General features: G+C 43.1%; 1 protein-coding gene across 7 annotated transcripts in view; it reads left to right on the top strand.

The window, feature by feature from the left end:
• The window catches only part of FBXL7 (F-box and leucine rich repeat protein 7), a 301568-nt gene that overhangs the window by 143897 nt on the left and 138839 nt on the right, over positions 1–18832 (top strand). For 6 of the 7 annotated variants that reach the window (XM_085571680.1, XM_085571679.1, XM_085571678.1 and 3 more), the window contains one exon: positions 1631–1720. The exons of the other annotated variant lie outside the window; for it this stretch is intronic. In XM_085571680.1, the coding sequence (XP_085427806.1) occupies positions 1631–1720 (90 nt within the window). The remainder of the gene's footprint in view (positions 1–1630; positions 1721–18832) is intronic. 7 annotated transcript variants of the gene reach the window in all.

Raw genomic sequence — 18832 nt, 5'->3', positions numbered from 1 at the left:
TAGCCATAGAGTTATTTTGGGGCAGTAATTTCTATAAAGACCACAGTCTGTTACTCCAACTCATGTCACAGCTTGAGAGCAATTGAAGATATTCTGGAAGTGCTGCTTCTTGGTTTTGCCTAACTTCTTAAAGGAATGTAAAAAGCAGTTAGTGAATCACTGGAATTACACTTCTTTCTTTCTCTTCACCCTGCCCAACTACTAGCTGTAGCCATTTATTTTTTTATTTTCTTTTGGTCATTTTAATATCCTTTCACTCCAGTTTGATTCATAGTCATTTCTCAAATCTAAGCATGTTAATTTAAGCAGCTTTCTGTGGAGGATGATTCTCTAGGGCTGGCTGATGGATTAAGTGGCGGTACCTTGATTGTGAAACAACTTAGATTTGCACATTTTCCAGTTGTTTCCCATTAAAACTTAAATCCTTGTTCTGTTGTGGCACCTTTAAAAACCAGATCTCTCCCTTACATCTAAATGTTATGAAAACCAGGCATACTGAACCCCAAGGAATGCTTGATTGAAATAATAGAAAATTTCTTGCTAACATTCCTGTGATTATGGGTTTATTCTAGTGACAGAAACTTGGTGTCAGGTAGCTTTCTGAATACAGATTCATTTTGGTAAAAAAAAAAAAAAAGTTTCTAAAGGCTTCAGTGATGCAGTGTTTGTGGGGATAGGTAACTTCTTAAAATATAACAGTATTCACTGCATTTCCTCTCTAGGATTATCCCACTTACTGCCCACTGTGTGGTTGGTCTGGTTCCTGCTGCAGAGTAGAGCAGTATTCCCTTGTAGTAATTACTGAGATTGAGTAGAATGAGTGAAGGGAAATAGAAGTGACTCCTTCTTAGATCCTCATAGGAAAACAAAGACACCTTTGGTTTAGCCAACTCTGTTCTTCTGTAGTATCTATATAGATTAATTTTTAATATGCATTTGGATTTATTTTGTTTGTAACTTGTATCTAGAATTTGACATCCTGAAAATATGTCTGAAGACAGTGATGTAGGAAATTCAGGAAAAGCTTTTAAGAGAGAAAAAAAGAGAAGAAACATCCATAGGTTATGATTTACAGTTAAAACTCCTCCACCATTAGTGAGAAGTTAATTTTGAAATGGTGTATTACATCATGCAGTGAGTATGGTGAAGGAGAAAACAGATACCTTGCATTCATTTTCATGTGACCAAATGACTTGAATACATGATGTGAACACAGAAACCAGAAATCTAAACTTATTTATCATATTTTGAATGTAACAATTTTTCTTGATCTGTGTTAGAGGTATTTGAATGAGTAAAGTGAACTTTTAAGTTCCCCTAGTGTTGTTAATCAAAAACATTTAATTTTCAACAGAGCTTAGTAAATATGTAGTGAGAGGCCCTGTGGCATAGGAGACTATTTGCAGCCTTAATACATGTGAAGATGCATGTGCTAGAAGTTACAGTGCGGGAAATACCTATTCTGGTGTGTACAAAATGAACATCAGCTGCTTTAAACCTAGAGTAAAGCTTTCTGGAATTGTTCCAGGTTCAGATATTGAAGGTCTTTCTATTTCAGAGTTGATACTCATGTTTGTTCTCTCTCCTCCCCCCTCTCTCCTTCCCTTTCCACCTCTTTCTCCTTTTGCAGGCAAGGGCAGCTCAAGCATCTCATCCGACGTGAGTTCAAGTACGGATCACACACCCACCAAAGCCCAGAGGAATGCAGCTACCAGTGAAGGTAGGGCAGCTGGTACTCATTACTCAGGTCAGGCCCCCCAGCAGAATCCTGTTTGCAGAAGAAGAAACTCTCCTCCTCATTCCTTCTGTGTAAAGTAGCATTGCTCTGCTAGAAATCCAAAAGCAGTTCTTCCTTTGAACAGTTTTCACTTCTATCTGTGGTAGTTTCTGATTTGAATTTGTGACAAATAATTTAAGGTACTTCTGCAGAACCCAAATATAGAGAGTGAGGAGTAATTTTGTATGCTGCTTTTTCAGCAAAGGCTTTTACACTTAAGGTTTTATATGATATTATTTTGCAATCGTATTTGAAGGATATGCTTGATGGAAGCTTTTTGGCATGCAATTTAGGTCTAATGTCAGTCAAAATTGCTTTCATAATGAGAACACTATGTAAATGTGAGTTGTTTGAGACAAGTTTTTCAAAATTGTAGCTGTGGACATGCTGACCTGACAGATTTAATAAGGTCAATACACCTCACCTCAGTTACTGGAGTATGTCATCACTGAGGGCTAGATTATTGATGTCCAGAGGAAGGAGATGTTGTATCTGTTCGTATCAGTACAATGTTGTATTAACAGGTCTATGAACAGAGAAATGCTGATTCTTCCTTTCTTACATGTGAGTAGGTGTGCTCTGTTAAATGGAAGTCTATTTGCCCTAGTTTTTATAATTGTGTCTTTTAAGGCTGAGAGGAAATAACTATATATAGTTTAATGATGTAAGCCATAAGGATTTGTAAAAATTGTGCATTGATATGCCTTAACTAGTGTTTCTGTGTAACTCTGTTGTAATTATTTGGTTTTACTTGGTAGTAATCAAGTTATAGTTCTGATTCCTTACACTTCTGTCACTACAAATTAAGTTACAAGCTCTGTTGGCTCTCAGTCTAGTTTTATTATGGTTAAAGGAAGTCAGACTTTTGAATAGTTCTAGTATGGCAAGTCTGTGTATGACTGTAGAATCTGATCAGTAAAAGCAGTTCATGTAAGTAGTAAATGGCCACATAAATCAAAAGAGCTCTGTTGTTGGGCATGCATAATCCCATACCAAGAATGAATCTCTGGCACCTATGAATCATAAGAAATACCGGTTTAGAATCTGTGCTTTTTAGTCCAGCCAATAAATTTAACAACAAACAAATAAATGGTTATTAATAAGCTGAATAGTAGATTTCATGTTTCTCTAAACCTTAGATGCAAAAGTTCTGAGATGCCTGAAAGAGGTGGATTACCAGGACACTAAAAAATTTAGGAAATAAATTCTCTTTATGACAGACAGGAATGAAAAAGAAAAGAAACCATAAAAGAATAGTGGAAACACCAAAGTCAGTACTTAATAATTAATTTGAATTTCTTTTCTACTTCAGTCTGTAAAACAGTTTTTTTTATTCAAATATGATAATGCAAAATAATCCTGTACTAATCTCTGTGATTTATGTTCTTAATTTAGCTTATTATTGAGCCAGTGAATATGAATATTGACCTTGAAATCTTTGCCACTTGTTTGCAGCTGATTAATTCATTAGCAAGGGAGGCTTAAATGCAGGCCAGCAGTAACTGTAGTGAAATTATGTTTTTATGAGTTCACATGCAAAATCAGAGTTCAGAGTAGTGTAATTGTGTATTCTGTACTTGGAGGCAATTCCAGTTTTTAATCTAATTTTTCTGTGCCCTGGAATAGTGTGAATTGACAAATACTTATTTTGACAACAGATTCGGAAGCAGCTTCTTCCTCAACCTGTACTATTACTACTTTCTTACCATTTCTTTCTCCTGAAGAATTACTAAAGTGGGGCAGTTTAATAGAAACTACCTTAATGTGGATTGCTGCATAATCTGGCAGATATTTTGAATGTCATAGCTAGGGAGCATAAGAATTCTGTGAAGGCAAGTGAAACAAGAGATATGGAAGTAGCTGAGGCAAAACAGGCACTGTTGAAACTGGTGTGTTACTGGCACATTTATCAGCTTTAGTGCTTGGATTTTAACTAATGCTGCCTCTTTTCCCCATGAACAGTAGACTTACACTGAAGGAGGATTCAGCTGGTAATAAAGACTCATTACTTCCACAAGATGACTTGAGTTCTATTCTTACAGTATGCTGAATGTTTTTATACTGTTCAGTTATAGAGTAATGCCTACGGCCCAGCTAAGAACAGGAGTCTGATTGTGTTAGATGCTGTACAAGCAGTAGCACTTACGTATTTTAGGGTGGTTGCGTAACATTTTTTTGACACTGTTAGTAAAATTTACCTAGTCCACTGTAATATTTGTTTGCCATGGTACAATAGTATCTGCCCAGCACAGAGGGTCGTACGTGTATCTTTATTTTCACTAGAGGCTATTTACTGCAGGGCCAGAATGCTCCAATTCTGCCTGTATTGTAAATTCACAGCACTGTGTCTTCTTCTGTGAAGGAGCCATGTATTGTGTGGCCAGCTGTATGCAGCCAGGTCTGGTGTGGGAGGAAGTAGGAAACATTGCAGGTAAACTCTTCTTCACCTTCATTGCCATGGGGAATGATTGAGCAAGTGGCAGACAGCTTCTTTGCATCCTCTGAATTTCTATTGCCAGCTGCATTCCTGAGTGTCCAGCTCTGTGAAAAGCATAGCTTTTGTTTGGGGCTGAAGGCCTTTCACAGCTTCTGCTTTCCAGCTTTTAAATAGACCTAATTCTTTCCAGTTCTGCACAGCTTGTCTTCTGTTTCTGTAAAACGTGTGACACAACACTTGTGGAAGTTGAATCAATGGAATGAATGACTTGAAACAACTAGAAAGGAAATTTGTGGGAATGATCCGTCTTATCTCTGGTACTCCACAGCTGAGAAGCAGTCATGTAAATTACTATTTAGGCAGCAACATATTCCTGAGAACTGTAAAAAGATGTCAGGCAGGGCTGTTGCCTGGAAGAGCACCACCTCAGGAAGTATCTGACAGCAGGTGTTATCTTGCCATCAGTTTAAGCAATCAAACCACACTCTTCATCATGATGAATGCAACCACATTATCAGTCAAGTTTCAGAGATGTGATGTTTCTCTACAGAATGGGTACCAGTAATATATAACAAGATGCTTGAAATTAGTCTTGTTGTTCCAGTTCTAGCTATTCTATTAAGCCAATGTCATTTAACTCTCTTGATGGGCACAGATGGTGCAGTTAGGGCCAAAATAATGGTACCCTCCCTCACATTGTGGATTTAGAGCGTCTCTGGAGTTGTGGAGTATTTTATGTTTCAAAGAGACAAAATGTTGGCCATGCTGTTGAGTGTGTCTGGGGGAAGGGCACATCTTCCCCAGACAAGGACAATGTGTGCTGGTATCCTTAGTTAAATATGTTTCACTCAGTGATGCTTCAGAGAGGTAATCACGACTGTTTTTGTTGCATAGAGGAAAGCAGACAGAACCTGGCAGACTGTGCAGCTTCCTGAAGTCACGCTTTGACATACCAGTGATGCTCTTGAGAGGAATGCAGAGGTGCTGAAACTGTAGTCCAGTGACTCTCACTTTGTGTACTTCAGTGAAGGGAAGGTGGCAAAACCGAGATGTCTGTGTAAACCACAGGCTGGAGAGACCTGTTTGGCTACAGCTTGGCTAAGAAGGAAACCTGGTAGCCTGTGAATGTGCATGCACACTGATGCCTCCACACTATCTCCTGAGGATAGAGTTTTGTTTAGCTTTGAATATACGCTGCTTTTTACTTCCTTTCCAGTCTCAGACATTGCCAGCAATTCTTTACCCTATCAATCAATTATAGCTGGAAATGTGAGAACACATGAGTTTTTACTACCCCCTGTTGCTCTTTGGCAAGTGAAAGACTAAATGGATTTTTGTGGGTCATTTAAATGCAATTTGCTAGACAGTCTCGGCTGGAATATTATTGTCTGAAACTTGATTTAGAAGATTAAACTGAATGAGGGTTTTTGTATGGGCTTACCTTGATCAGGGAGTTTTATTCTACCTTACCTGCAAAGCACAGAATGTGATGTCCAAGCTGCATGCTTTGTATTAACTTGACTGTTTTTCAAATAAAAAAATCAATACTGTTTGCATTTAATGTATAGCACCATTAAGATGCAATCCAGAGGCAACTTTAAATTGAGAGGCTCATGTATGAGCTCAATGCAGAAGTTCTAATTTATTTCTCAATTTCTGTAAAATCAAATTGAAGAATTAGGTCTGAAGTAGAACACTATTTTAGCAGAAGGGCTCAGTGCTGAAGTACCTCTGAATATATCCCTTTAAATCTTAGAATTGTGAGTTTTGCAAAAACATGGTGAAGCCAGCTGCTTTATTTTGAAGAAATTCAAATTTTATCTGCTTTTAGCTGACTTCTAGGGACCTTCAAAGACCAAGTATTTTACTTTGTTTCTCCTTTTGCAGTACTCTGACAGTTCTAGAGTACACTGCAATGTATGTTTAATGTGGAGATCAAATGAATTGGTTTTGGCAATAGCTGTTTGTATGAATCTCAACACAAGAGATATTTCTTCTGCAGTTTAGGTATGTACAAGAAGAGCCCTCCCTTTCATAGCTGTATCCTTCTTCCTGTTTTATTTAGGTTTTGTAGTGCTTCTGCTGGACTTGACAGTGCTGGGTTTACAGTTGGACTTAATGATCTCAAGGGTCTTTTCTAACCTAAATCATTCAATAACTCTCAGAGCAGCAGGGCCTATAGTCTGGTGGGAACAATTGCATTCATTAAAAGTTGTTCCCTCCATTAAACCATCTTAGAGGGGCAACTGTGTGAAAATGTAGCACTTTGCAAACATGTAATGCTTTAATTACTCTTGTAAAAGTTCTGCTGTACCCTGTGCAAGGTGATGGCTTGGCTGATCAGGGTGTGTTTGGGGTCATTGGCCATCCTTTTTTTTGGGGGGACCTGGCCAATGAAGCTTTTATATAGAAAATTTTCTTTTTACAGAAAAAATTGACATCAATATCAGAAAACATTTATCACTGCTCTACATGTGAATATATTAAGTGAAATTTCTTGAACTCAAATTTATTTGGGTTGTGTGCCTCTTATTTCACCTTTCAAGTCAGAGAACAAAGTGCTTGTTATAGGATACTTTCTGAGAGGCTGAAATTAGTTTAATTTCTTTTGGCTTCGTAACCACATTATTTTAAAACGTGGTATCTTTTGGATCTCTGAGTAATTATTCATCTATTAAATAAATTTAAGAGGAGAAGTTCTTGCATTGTGGACTGTGATGGACAGTATCAAAAAATTTGGGACGGTGGAGCAAATTTGTTGCTACGGAATACTTTTTGTATTTTAAATGGTTCCTGATAGAGAATCAGCTCAAACTGAGATTTAGATGAGTGCAATCTGATATTTTTTTAAGGGGAGATAAAAATCTCAGAGAACCACTTTGCAAATAGACATTCTTTCTGGGTATTAAGGCTGACATGAATTGGTAGCTGTGTTTGGTCTATCAGATTTCCATTGAAGCTTTTGAGTCGTTTGTGTAGCCTTTTTGAGACACTGAGCTAGGTGTTGTGGCAAAAGACTATTGTTGAAGAGAGATGCATCTTTTACCCAGATTTTCATGATGATCCCTTTGGGAGAAAGAGCTCTTTAGGTCCCTTTTTTCATCTGATACCTGTTAAATTATTTCCCACTTCAGTTCTTTACCATTTTTTCTTTTCACTATCTCTTTAACATTGGAAGTTGAGTAACCCAGTATCAGAAATGAAAACTTTTAAGTGTTCTTTTCAGATAAATGTGAATATATGCATAATTCCTGTTCTTTGATGACAGTTCTTTTCTTTTTCATTTTTGTCCTCATGCCTTTGCAGCCTCTTATTGGGTATTTGGGCTCTTGGTACTACTATTGAACCTCTGTCAAAGCAGGCTTTCTGTACACCACAGTGTATCAGAAGTTGATATCAATGTCTGAATTCGCCCCTGCTTGCTTGGAACTGGGCAGAGATTCAGTTGGCTTTGAGTGAACTGTGGCCGTTTTGAGTTGGTAGTGGAACTGGAGACTAGGTGAGTTTCCTGGGGTTTTGTGTTGCTTTACTAGCTGGGGAGTTTTCTAGAAAAGTGAAATGTTGCATTGCAGAATGTGCCAAAACAGAATAATTTCAAGCCAAAAAGATTGAGGAGGAGTAAGAGTGGGCTGAGAGGCGTGACAGCTAATAAATCCAAAACTATAAACAGTTTGGCAGACTAAACAGAGCTCGCTATTTAAATTCCTTTAACCAACATCTGAATATCTGAATGCATACACAAATATAATCACCTCAAGCAGTGTGTGAAGGTACAAAGTAGTATAAAGCTTGCTCTTAAGCACTGTTTTTTGTACTAAACCACATCTTGATATGCTTTTGCTATCTAATAAGCAGTATTCCTGCAGAACTGTTCTGCTAATTACAATACCATTACAATCAGCATTTAAATTCGAGTTCAAATGCAAGGCAAAAGTAGCTGAGACATTGGCAAGGTTAAACCTGCTAATTGAAACCTCGTGTTATTCTGGCTAATTTGTAAATTTGTACAGAAATGCTATAGCCAAATGTTTAAAAGTTGCACAAACAATACCAAGAACAAATTGGAAAGGTACATGAAACTGCAGTCTTATTTGATCTGCTGCCTGAAATGTGAGACCCACCAGAGCAAATGCACTTACAGTACAGTTAAAGAGAAATGATCCCAATTTAAAAACCTGGCATTAGCTTTTCCAAGTGAGGTCTGATGCTTGGTGGGAGTGATTGCAGTTTATTCAATTACTTGTAAATCTGATTTTAAGGAATCCAAGATCCCAAAAGTAATTCTTCAGGTAAAATACTGTACCAATACTACTTAAATAGTATTATCACAGGGAGGTTCTGACACTTAACTGTTCATCCTGTTATTGCCTATGATACCTGTCTAAAGTAGTTTCCTTCTCTGAAAAATGAAGTCATCTCAAAGGATATGAAGAATGCGTAGCATTTGTTAGTCAAAACCCCATTCTTCTTGAATGTTAGACTGTCTCCTAAGACATCTTGAAGAATAGATACAACCTGATAATGCATATTTAAATATGTCAGGTTTATCAATTTTTCAGAATGCATGAACTGAGGTGAGCAACTTCCTTCAGATTCGTTCTAGTGCTTGATTGAAATAACGAAATAAAATTGGAACAGCAAATTTTTTTACTATAACTTTAGAATCCCTGTTAAGATGCTGTAGTTTAAATTTATTGCACAAAATATCCTGCCTTATGTTCCCATATCGTATCTTTTTATGTCAGTTTGTCAAATGACTGTATTTTTTAAGACTGATACCACCAACAGTGCCAAAACTAGCAGCATGCTTGAGAAATATTGTCTTGGAGTTACTGAGCCATTCTGTATTTCTCTTCTGGCTATTGTACCATAGCTCCTGCTACTGTGTCTTTCTCAAGGTTGACATCTTCTCAATTCTGCCACCATTCCCAGATTTCTCTTGAGTAGTATATACTGGGGTCGGCTGATGAAAATGGCTGTTCATGAGTAGACAATGATAATTCTTATGCTCCTGTTAATTCTGACTGTTGGACCATCTTTGGTTTAGGCAGTTACATCAGACTAGGCTGGAAGTATGGGGAGATGTTGTGAACATGTTTGTAATATGATGATTTACCATTTATGTGTTCCTCTAGTCTTAATCAGCCACACCTGTACGTAAAACTTGTGGAGTGGTGGTGTGCCTGGTCACTAACTGACCATTGTAATACTTCTTTTCCCATTTAGGGGTAGTTTTCATCTTGAGCTGTGATGATGGATTTGGGAGTTTGTAATTCTTGAACCTCAAAGTAAAATTATGGTATTAACAGTTCAAATATATATATTTTTTTTTAATAGAGAAAACAAGTGCCCATAGCAACCTGTCATCTATACTGCGCTAGGAGGGTTTTACTTCTTTACTCTGTCCTCTTGGGTGTACACAAATTTGCCAGAAGGCAGGGTGTCTTTAGACATGCATGATAAATATTTGTTTGCAAGATCCTGTAGTCAATTTAGATCAGCTAGTTTGAGTTACCCTCCCACAAAGTGAAGTATGGAGACTTTTCCTAGGCATGTCACCTACTTGTGGCATATTTGTGCTGCCTTGGACATGTGAATGTGTGGGTGGAAAGAAGCTTGATGGCTTTACTGGATGACTGTAATCCAGCATGCTGTTTGCAGTAATTTGGATACATCATAAATCTCCATTGTAAATTTTTATCACAGTTATCATAACTATGTTTTGGGGTTTACCAATGCCTAATCTAATCTATATTGCTTTCAGTTTTCCCTAACGCTTTGTATAGTTTTCCCCTTTCCATCCTGTATATTAAAGAGAGTGGAATTTTACAACACTGTGAAGTATTCATTGTTTGTGGGAAGTTTTTTACCTTGTTCATTGTAGGTAAATAATGCTGTGTGGGAATCTCTGAAAGACAAAAAATAAGAAAACTCAAGGATGTGGGTAGTAGGAACAAATTATTTTTTTGAGCTGTGATGCTTGCTTATTATGAATATTTATATGTCCACGTAGGCATATGTAAACATTGCTTATTTCTTTGTTTATTAGATACAGACACATTTTCCAGCTCCACCCTGTGAGATAAACATTTGTAAGCCTTGTCAGGTAGAGTATGAGCTTCCATTTGAGCAATAAAAACTTAGCGTGGTACCCAGAAACTGTTCACTGTTCCAAGCAGTCATTTACCTTGGTCCAGGAAAGACTTGTGTGGTAGTTTTCCTTATAGAACAGGCACACATGTAGTCTAAATGATAAAATTACAATTAGACTGTATGTTGTGAATTCAATCTTGGAAAACTATTGACGCTTCTTTACTGTGGCCTGGAATAAGCCATTAGCTTGAACTCTGCTTTCTGAAAATGCTCCCTTACTGTTGCTTTCTTTTCACTTTAAAAACAAGACTTTAGTAACTTCTTGTAATCTGAGGCAGAATTACAGCTCAATCTGATTTTAGCTTTGAGTGTATTTTCACTTTTGCTGTTTCTGTAGCTTTAACTTTCTCAAATTTCTTTTAATGCCCTCGTACCTCAGATTCAGTTTTTTTATGGATGTTCTGTCCAGCATTGGGTTTGTCTTTTGAAAGATTTTGCCATGTAAAACATTTGAAGTTGATGAAGAAGCTGATGTGCCTGGTTTTAATGGGAGATTATTCTGTACCTGGATAAAATTCACAATATTCTGAATATGCTTTGTTGTGTTCCAGTAGAAAAAGCTGACATCACTGGGTGCCAGTTGGTGTTATTAATTTGGCAGACTACTTAACAAATTTGGTTTTGGAAAAGAAAAAGCTATCAAAGAATATTTATTTTTCTTTCTTTTGAAATGACATTAGATGAGCAATAAATCTGTTTCCATCCATCAATGTTTTCTAAAGATCACTTCTGCCACTGTCTAGTTAATCCCGTAGCATTTAGTGAAACATGAATGTTTGCCAGACTATGCTGAGAATGTCATTCCTAATGAAAATGTATCCAATTCAAAATAGCAACACTGCCATTCAGTCACCGAGTTCAGATTTCACTGATCATATTAAATAGCTACGTGCAATGAAGAAAAAATGTATCTTCACACCGTGACGTGTTAATGCTTTCACATATTTTTAATTCTGTTTAGAATGTGTGCTTGTATACGGCAAAAAAACCCCAACACCACACACAAAATAAACCTACCTACTGTGGTTGTTTTTTTTTTTGTTACTGAAATGATACTAGTTGTTTTTAAAATATGGTTCATGAGGAGAAGACTGTGAAGATTCTGAAGCAAATATGCGATTTGGTTGTGAGAAACTGTCAGGATTATTGATAGATGTCCATTTTCAGTTAGACAGCTGGCAAATGCTTTGAACAGAAAAAACAAGGCTTAGAACTAATGTAATTTATCTCATGTCCTGCTGTCTGTTATTGGTTATTCCAGTTTTGATATGAACAGAGCCCTAAAGGTAAGACTGGGGTAGCCTCTTGAATTTGATATCAAGTTAATGCCCAGACTATTAGAGTAACTTATTATTATACTTCATTTGTACTTTAACTCAGAACTGTAATTGCTTAAATTTCAAACCCACAAATTTCGCAGAAATCAGAGCATGAAATATTAGATCAACTCCTTATATATCCTTGTCTGAAAGATCTTTTCTCATATATCTTGGAAATAAGGTAAGTGTGGGAGGATAATATGCCATGAACTTTTACTGTTGAACATTTCCTAATGCCGCGCTCCCGCCCCTGTTCCCTTTGTCTCAGCCCCGGCTAGCTCTTGTGGGGCGAGGGCGGGCGATGGAGGCACCCTCCGCCGCTCCCAGCTGGGGTTTGGAGAGTGCCTTTGTGGGTTCCGGGCAGCGCTAGCAAGCCTCGCGGTGGTAAATGAAGAGCGGATCCTGCTGGGGGCTAAGTCCAAGTTTATTGTAGCCCAACGGGGCCAAATATCCTAGAACGATGCCAGCCAACAGGAACAAGCACAAGGTGCTTGCACTGGCTTATAAACTGTAAGGGAGGGGTATCCAACGACCAATGGGGATAGGGATAGGGGGTGGCTCCGGGATGGGGGGATATGGTGGGGTCCAATGGGGGAAGGATATGGGGGGAGCCCCAGGTCCTCGCCCAATCACCCGGTGCCCTGAGTAGAAGCTTCTGGATGGATGGGAAGGGGCACCGAGTGATAGACAAGGCACCCGGGGGGGGTAAAATGCCTCTTTCAGGGTGATGGATAGATACTGGGAAGGCGGGAAGGGAGGACAAGGCAGGAAAACTGGGGATAAACCAAGTTGCACACGGGGGTACAAAGGAATAAACCAATACATAATACAGGGATAATAAAACATCCAAATAACGCAACTCCACATCTCCTCCTTTTTTTGTTTAAAAAGAAAGAAAGGTGAAGAGGATAAAGTAAGTCTTTAAACGGGGGCTGCACAGTTTCTGGGCTCATCTTGAAACTAGATGTTGTTTTTTTCAGGAAGTTCTTCTTCTTGGAACCCTTCCTTGTTCAAGGGTTCCAGTTCATCACTACGCTAAAGCCTGTAATAAACACAATGAGTCCCAGCAGCAGCAAAAGTCCTGTTTTTTTAGAAAGCAACTGAAATTAATAGTCGAGGTAGGGGAGGTCTAACTCAAAGGGGAACAGAGAATCCCAGGAGCCAGAGAGGGAAGAGGGGGGATCAGGTGAGGGGGACCTGTTCCGCCGTCGGAGGGCGGCGTACCCAACTTGAGGACTGTCCGGTTTTCTCTTCTGGGTCTTAGGGACATATGGTCTGACGAATTTGGAAGGGACCCATCTCAGGCCTGAGGGTGTGGATACGCAAGCGTACCCCCGTCCCCAGGTGACCAAGTCATAGGGTCCTTCCTGCCGCCAGGTCTCAGGGTCTTTAATGAGAACTGGTGGCTTTTCCCTGACCTTGCTCTGCTCGTAGGAATTAAAGTGCCTCGCGATGGGGGGTTGAGGCACTCGAAGGAACAGTTTAAGAAATTGATGGTAAAAAGGGCCCGCGCCAACTGAACCTGGGGGGACTAATTTTTAGCTGACGACTGTTGTTGTTTAAGCATCCTTTTGATGCTTTGATGAGTCCTCTCTACCACGGCTTGACCTGTCGGGGAATAGGCGATGCCAGTTTTATGTTCTATTCCCCATTGCTGCAGGAAGCCTGCGAATTCCTTGGACGTGTACCCGGGGGCATTGTCTGTTTTTATCTGTTTTGGGACGCCCAGCATGGAGAAGGCTTGTATCAGGTGTTTCTCTACTTCCTTGGCCTTCTCCCCTGTGTGGGCAGAGGCAAAAACTGCTCCAGAGAAGGTGTCCACGGAGACATGGACGTACTTCATCCTCCCGAAGGAGGGGATGTGAGTAACGTCCATCTGCCACACCTTGCAGGACCTCAGACCCCTAGGATTAGCCCCTGCGCTCACCGATGGTAGAGGGAGCGACTTACAGGACGGGCATGTGGCCACAATGGCCTTGGCCTGGTCCCGGGTTAGATGGAACTGCCGGACCAGACCAGGCGCATTTTGGTGGTAAAGCTGGTGGCTGATCTTTGCTTGCTGGAACTTGTCTGGGAGCGGCGCCAGCTGTGCGGGGGCGGCAGCAAGGGAATCGGCACGCTGGTTGCCCTCGGCCAAGAACCCCGGCAGGTCGGTGTGTGACCTGATATGCATCACATAAAACGGTTGCTCTCGGTGGGAGACTAGCCTTATCAGCTTTGAGAGCAACCTGCTAAGGGCATCGTTGGAGACACCTTGCAGGATTGCATCCTGTGCTCTAGACACTACACCTGCTACATAGGCCGAATCGGTTACCAAATTAAAAGGTTCAGAGAACCGCTCAAAAGCTCTAACGACTGCGGCCAACTCAGCTACTTGAGGGGATCCTTCCACCTCAACAACATCTGCCTCCCACTGCTGAGTTTGAGGATCTTTCCAAGTCACTACTGACTTGTGGGACCCTCCGGACACGTCCGTAAAAACTGTTAGAGCCTTTAAGGGTTTTTTGCTCTGAATCTGTTTTGTTGACAGAGTGAATTGGATTTTGGAATTGAAAATTTTGTGGGCCGGTCTCAAAACAGAAATTTTTCCGGTGTAGCTGTCCAGTGCAAACTGCAATGATTCATTCTCTTGCAGCAGGTGTTCCAACATTGCCTTTGTGAATTGGCCCGATTCCAATTTCAAAGGAATGTGGATGTGATCAAAGTCACACCCCGCCAGCTCCCGAATCCGTGTTCTCGCTTTGCGGATTAGCTCTGCTACCAGCTCTTGTGGCCGTGTCAACCTTTTGGATCGTGAATGACTCAGGAATACCCACTCTATGATGGAGAGTGGGTCCCTTTTGTCCTGATCCTTGCCCTTTCCTAGGGTGTCTGCCCATTGGAAGATGACACCGTGAAGGTGTGGCAGTCTGCCCAATATGATGAATCTGAAGGGCAGGCCCGGATCGTACCTGTGGGCCTGCCTGGCAGACATTGCCTCCTGAATCTTCTGCAAAGCAGCTTTGGCCTCTGGAGTGAGTTCCCTGGGAGAACTAGGCTCTTCCCCCCCTTTCAATAAATTGAAAAGAGGGGCTAGGTCTTCGTTGTTAATACCTAACCAGGGTCTCACCCAGTTTAAAGACCCACACAGCTGCTGCACGTCGGCTAGAGTCCGAATTGAATTTTTTATGGCCAATTTCTGCGGAACAATGGTCCGCTTGTTTATCTCCAAACCCAGGTACTTCCAAGGTGGCATTCTTTGAATCTTATCCTCTCGCAGCTCGAACCCTACAGCAACCAACGCACTGGTTGTCAGTTCAAGCGCGTGTGTAAGTAAATCGTTGTTGGGGGCACAAATAAGAATATCATCCATATAGTGCTGGATGATCACACCCTCGGTGGCTGCACGCACAGGGGACAGCAATGAAGAGACGTACCACTGGCAAATGCTTGGGCTGACTTTCATGCCTTGGGGAAGAACTTTCCAGTGGTATCTCTCCATTGGGGCTTCTCGGTTGATGGAAGGAACCGAGAAGGCGAACCGTGGCGCATCATCAGGGTGTAGGGGAATTTGGAAAAAACAATTTTTGATGTCAATGACAGCCAATTCCCAATTTTCTGGTAACATCGTGGGGGACGGCATCCCTGGCTGGAGAGGACCCATGTCTTCTATTACATTGTTGATGGCGCGAAGGTCATGAAGGAGGCACCACTCGTCTTTGCCAGGTTTTTTCAGGACAAAGACAGGGGAATTCCAGGGGGATGTTGTTTCCTGGATATTCCCTTTGGCGAGTTGCTCCTTCACGAGCTCCTGAAGCGCTTTTAATTTCTGTTTATTGAGCGGCCACTGCTCTACCCACACTGGTGTATCTGTGAGCCAATTAAGTTTCCGGGTGGGATGCTCCTCAGTGACTGTTGCCCGAAAAACCTGGGGGGTCGGGATGTTAATTGTGACCCCCCACTGGGCCATCAGGTCTCTCCCCCATAAGGGTTCTGTGTAATCTAATACGAACGGGCGTAAATAGGCCGATTGTCCGTTCGGCCCCTCAAATTTTACAATGTTTTTTGATTGCTTTGCCAATTGAGAACCCCCTACACCTTGAATTTTCCCAGTCACGTTTTGCAATTCCCAGTGTGACGGCCAATCCCGTGCGGGAATGACTGTCACGTCTGCCCCTGTATCCAGGAGACCGCTTAGGTGTTTGTACTCCCCATCCTTCCGCATATAGCAGGAGAGCTTTGGTCTTTCCTTCCCTATGACCTGGGCCTGGCACACCTGGTAGCTCTTCTTCGCTGACTTCTTCCATAGATCCTCAGGGTGTGCCGGAGGCCCAGATGCTGGGATGGCCTGGGCGATGATTTGGCCCTTGGGAAGGAAGACCGGAGGATGGGAGCAGTGCAGCCACACCACTAATTGCTCGATGTTCCTGGATGTCAGGGATGGTGTAATAGTGACTTCGAGAGGCGTGAATTTTGTGTCCCCAAGAACGATGTACTTACTGTGGAGGTTCCTCCAGGTTCCCGGGTCCTCTGTGTCGACAGCGATGGAGTGCCAGTCGCTGTCCCTTAGATGCAGAGCCTCAGTCAGGGCCAACCTATATGGGGAGAAACCAGATACGATGTTAAGTATCGGCTTGGGCTGGTTCGGGCCTCGACCCAGCCAGGCAGTGGGAATGAAATCCACATCTTCCCTCATATAGGCTGGTTTGTCAGCCATAATCCGGTGTGTCAAGTCCAGTGAAATGTCCTCAGGTGGGCATTGCAGGTAGTCGTCCCTCCCCTCCTCTGATGTTATAGAACCCACCATATTTATGTCCTCGCGCAGGGAGGGACTGCGCTGATGACTCAGTTTTTTTGTTTTCCCCCCGAGTTGGGGGCACTCTTTTCTTGTCGCTGCTGTTTAAACCTAAAAAACTCGTCCCTCAGCGGGCATTGGGAAGCCCAATGTCCCTTCTGCCTACATAGATTGCAGGCCTGATGGTGCTGTTGTCCCCTCGGGGGTGCTCCTGTAGGGCGGCGATCTGGAGAAGGGGTGGCTGGCGGTGTCACGGCTTTAACGAAGGCTACTCTCTTTGTTGGTGGTTTAGGAGTCTCTGGAATGTCTTTAGCAGGAACTGTCACCTTCCTCGCACAGACTTGCAGCATGCTTTGAAGGGTAGGCTCAGGGTCCAGGGGCAGACTGAGGATGGCTTGCCGGCACGCGTCGTTAGCGTTCTGCCTCGCAACTGTGGCAAGCATCCCCTCTCGCAGCCTCTCGTCTGGGACCTGAGCCTCCATCGTGTAATGCAAGCGATCCACGAACGCGACAAAAGGTTCTAGGGGTTCCTGCTTTAGGGACAAGAAGTTAATAACCGTACTGCTGGGTCTTAACTTAAAAAACGCCTTTTCTGGCGCCCTAGTGCTGACTTGCAGCGCCTCTCTGGGGATTTTTTCCGCCTGCTTGGTCCCCATTTTCCAATCCCCCTCCCCGCACAAGTGGTCTAGTGATATTACAGCCCCATCCTCATCCCTAGAGCTATCTGCATTGGCCCAGAGGTCAGGTAACACCTCTCTGATCTCCCGCTTCCACTCGGACTCCCAGATGAGGAATTCTCCGTGGGTAATTAAACAGGAGAAGAGAGTTTGCATGTCTGCTGGGACATATTCTTTGGAGGAGAGGGTTGCTTTTAATAAGCCTTGGAAGTATTCACTTTCCATCCCGAACTCCTTCTTGGCCTTGCAGAGCTCTTTGATGGTTTGCTGGGGGATGGGGGACCACTGTGCAAGGGGCTTACCCCCCCGCCGCGGGGTACAGGTGACAGGTGAGGCCGAGAAGGCAGGTAGGGATTGGGGTGGATCGGGGTTCCCACGCTCCCCCCCCCCCGGAACCGAAAGCGTGGGAACTGGAAGTGGGGTCGTGGGAACCAGGGGACGAGGCGTGGTCTGGAGTAGGGGGAGTGGTATGGTGGGGACTCCCCTCCCCGGGGGTGGAGCTGAGGGGTGGGATGTTGAATAATTCAAGCAAGGGGGAGTTGACGGTGGGTGGAGGAGGGAGGTGGGCGGAGAAATCCGGGGAGCAGAAGGGGTTGGTCTGCTGGAAGGGATTATGGGAGGGGGGAGGACAGTGATCATGGGAAGAAGGAGCACGAGTGGCGGGAAAAGCCACGCGGTCACCTCCATCTTGTGCCCTGGGGAAGGGGGGAGAAGGGGAGCCATTTTGTGGGGTTTGGGGATGGTGGATGGGGGATGAGGGATCTTCGGGGGTCTGGGATAACTGAAAACAAACGGAGTCTCTACGGGACGGGGCTGTACAGCGCGGGGAAGAAGGGGAACGGGTAGAAGCAGAGACAGTGCCTGCACCGCCCTGCGGGGTGTCTAGGGTATTCTCAGAGGGGCCAGAATCTGCCTGCGGGCAATGCCGGGATATGCCTGTCTGATAATACCCGACTTCGGGAGAGAGGGAGGGTTTTGCCGCAGTTTTCCCGCAGCGCCCGCCGCAGCCGCAGCCTCGGGAGCAGCGACAGCAGCCGTCCCGCGCCCCGCCGCAGCGGCGAGCGCCGCATCGTACTGCAGAGACCGGGCTGAGGGACAGGGAAGCGGAGTAGCGCTATTAGAACTACCCGCCGAACTGGGGATCGGTTTGTTTGCGGCTGGCTGTGGCAGACTTTCGTAGCGATATTTAATTATATCGCGAATTTGGAGAGCCAAATGGGTGAATATGGAGAGAGAGAGATCCGACTGTCGCAGGATCTCCCCCGCTACCTGTTCCCAAAAGGGGGCTTGGTATAATTTAGCTGCCGAAATGTCAGGGAAAGTTTGCGACAACCACTGAACGAACCGTTTTACTTCAGATTTTTTAACCTTAATTCCCCCCACTAAAAGGATACCCACAACTTGGGAATAAATGCTCTTCTGCGGCACGGACAGCCTTGCACCCATGGCTGTTAGATGTTAAATCGTGCCGCAGTGCCTACGATTGGGAAAACACGAACGAAAAACAAAAGACCACACTTCCGGCTTTGTCGCGGTCCTTAAGCTTCCCGCCCGGAAAGGGAAGCACCAAAACCAGGAATTTTTTCCCCGAACCCCGGGGAAAAAGAAACCCACCAAAAAGGGATCCTTTCCCTAAAACCTAGGGGAAAGGAACCAACCAAAAAAAGGACCGGGAAAGCCCCAGGGGCCCCTATA

Source organism: Lonchura striata, chromosome 2 (genome assembly GCF_050655825.1).
Source record: "Lonchura striata isolate lonStrDom1 chromosome 2, ASM5065582v1, whole genome shotgun sequence".
Taxonomy (NCBI): domain Eukaryota; kingdom Metazoa; phylum Chordata; class Aves; order Passeriformes; family Estrildidae; genus Lonchura; species Lonchura striata.
Note: the sequence above shows the minus strand (reverse complement) of the source record. Positions and strands in the feature narration are given on the sequence as shown.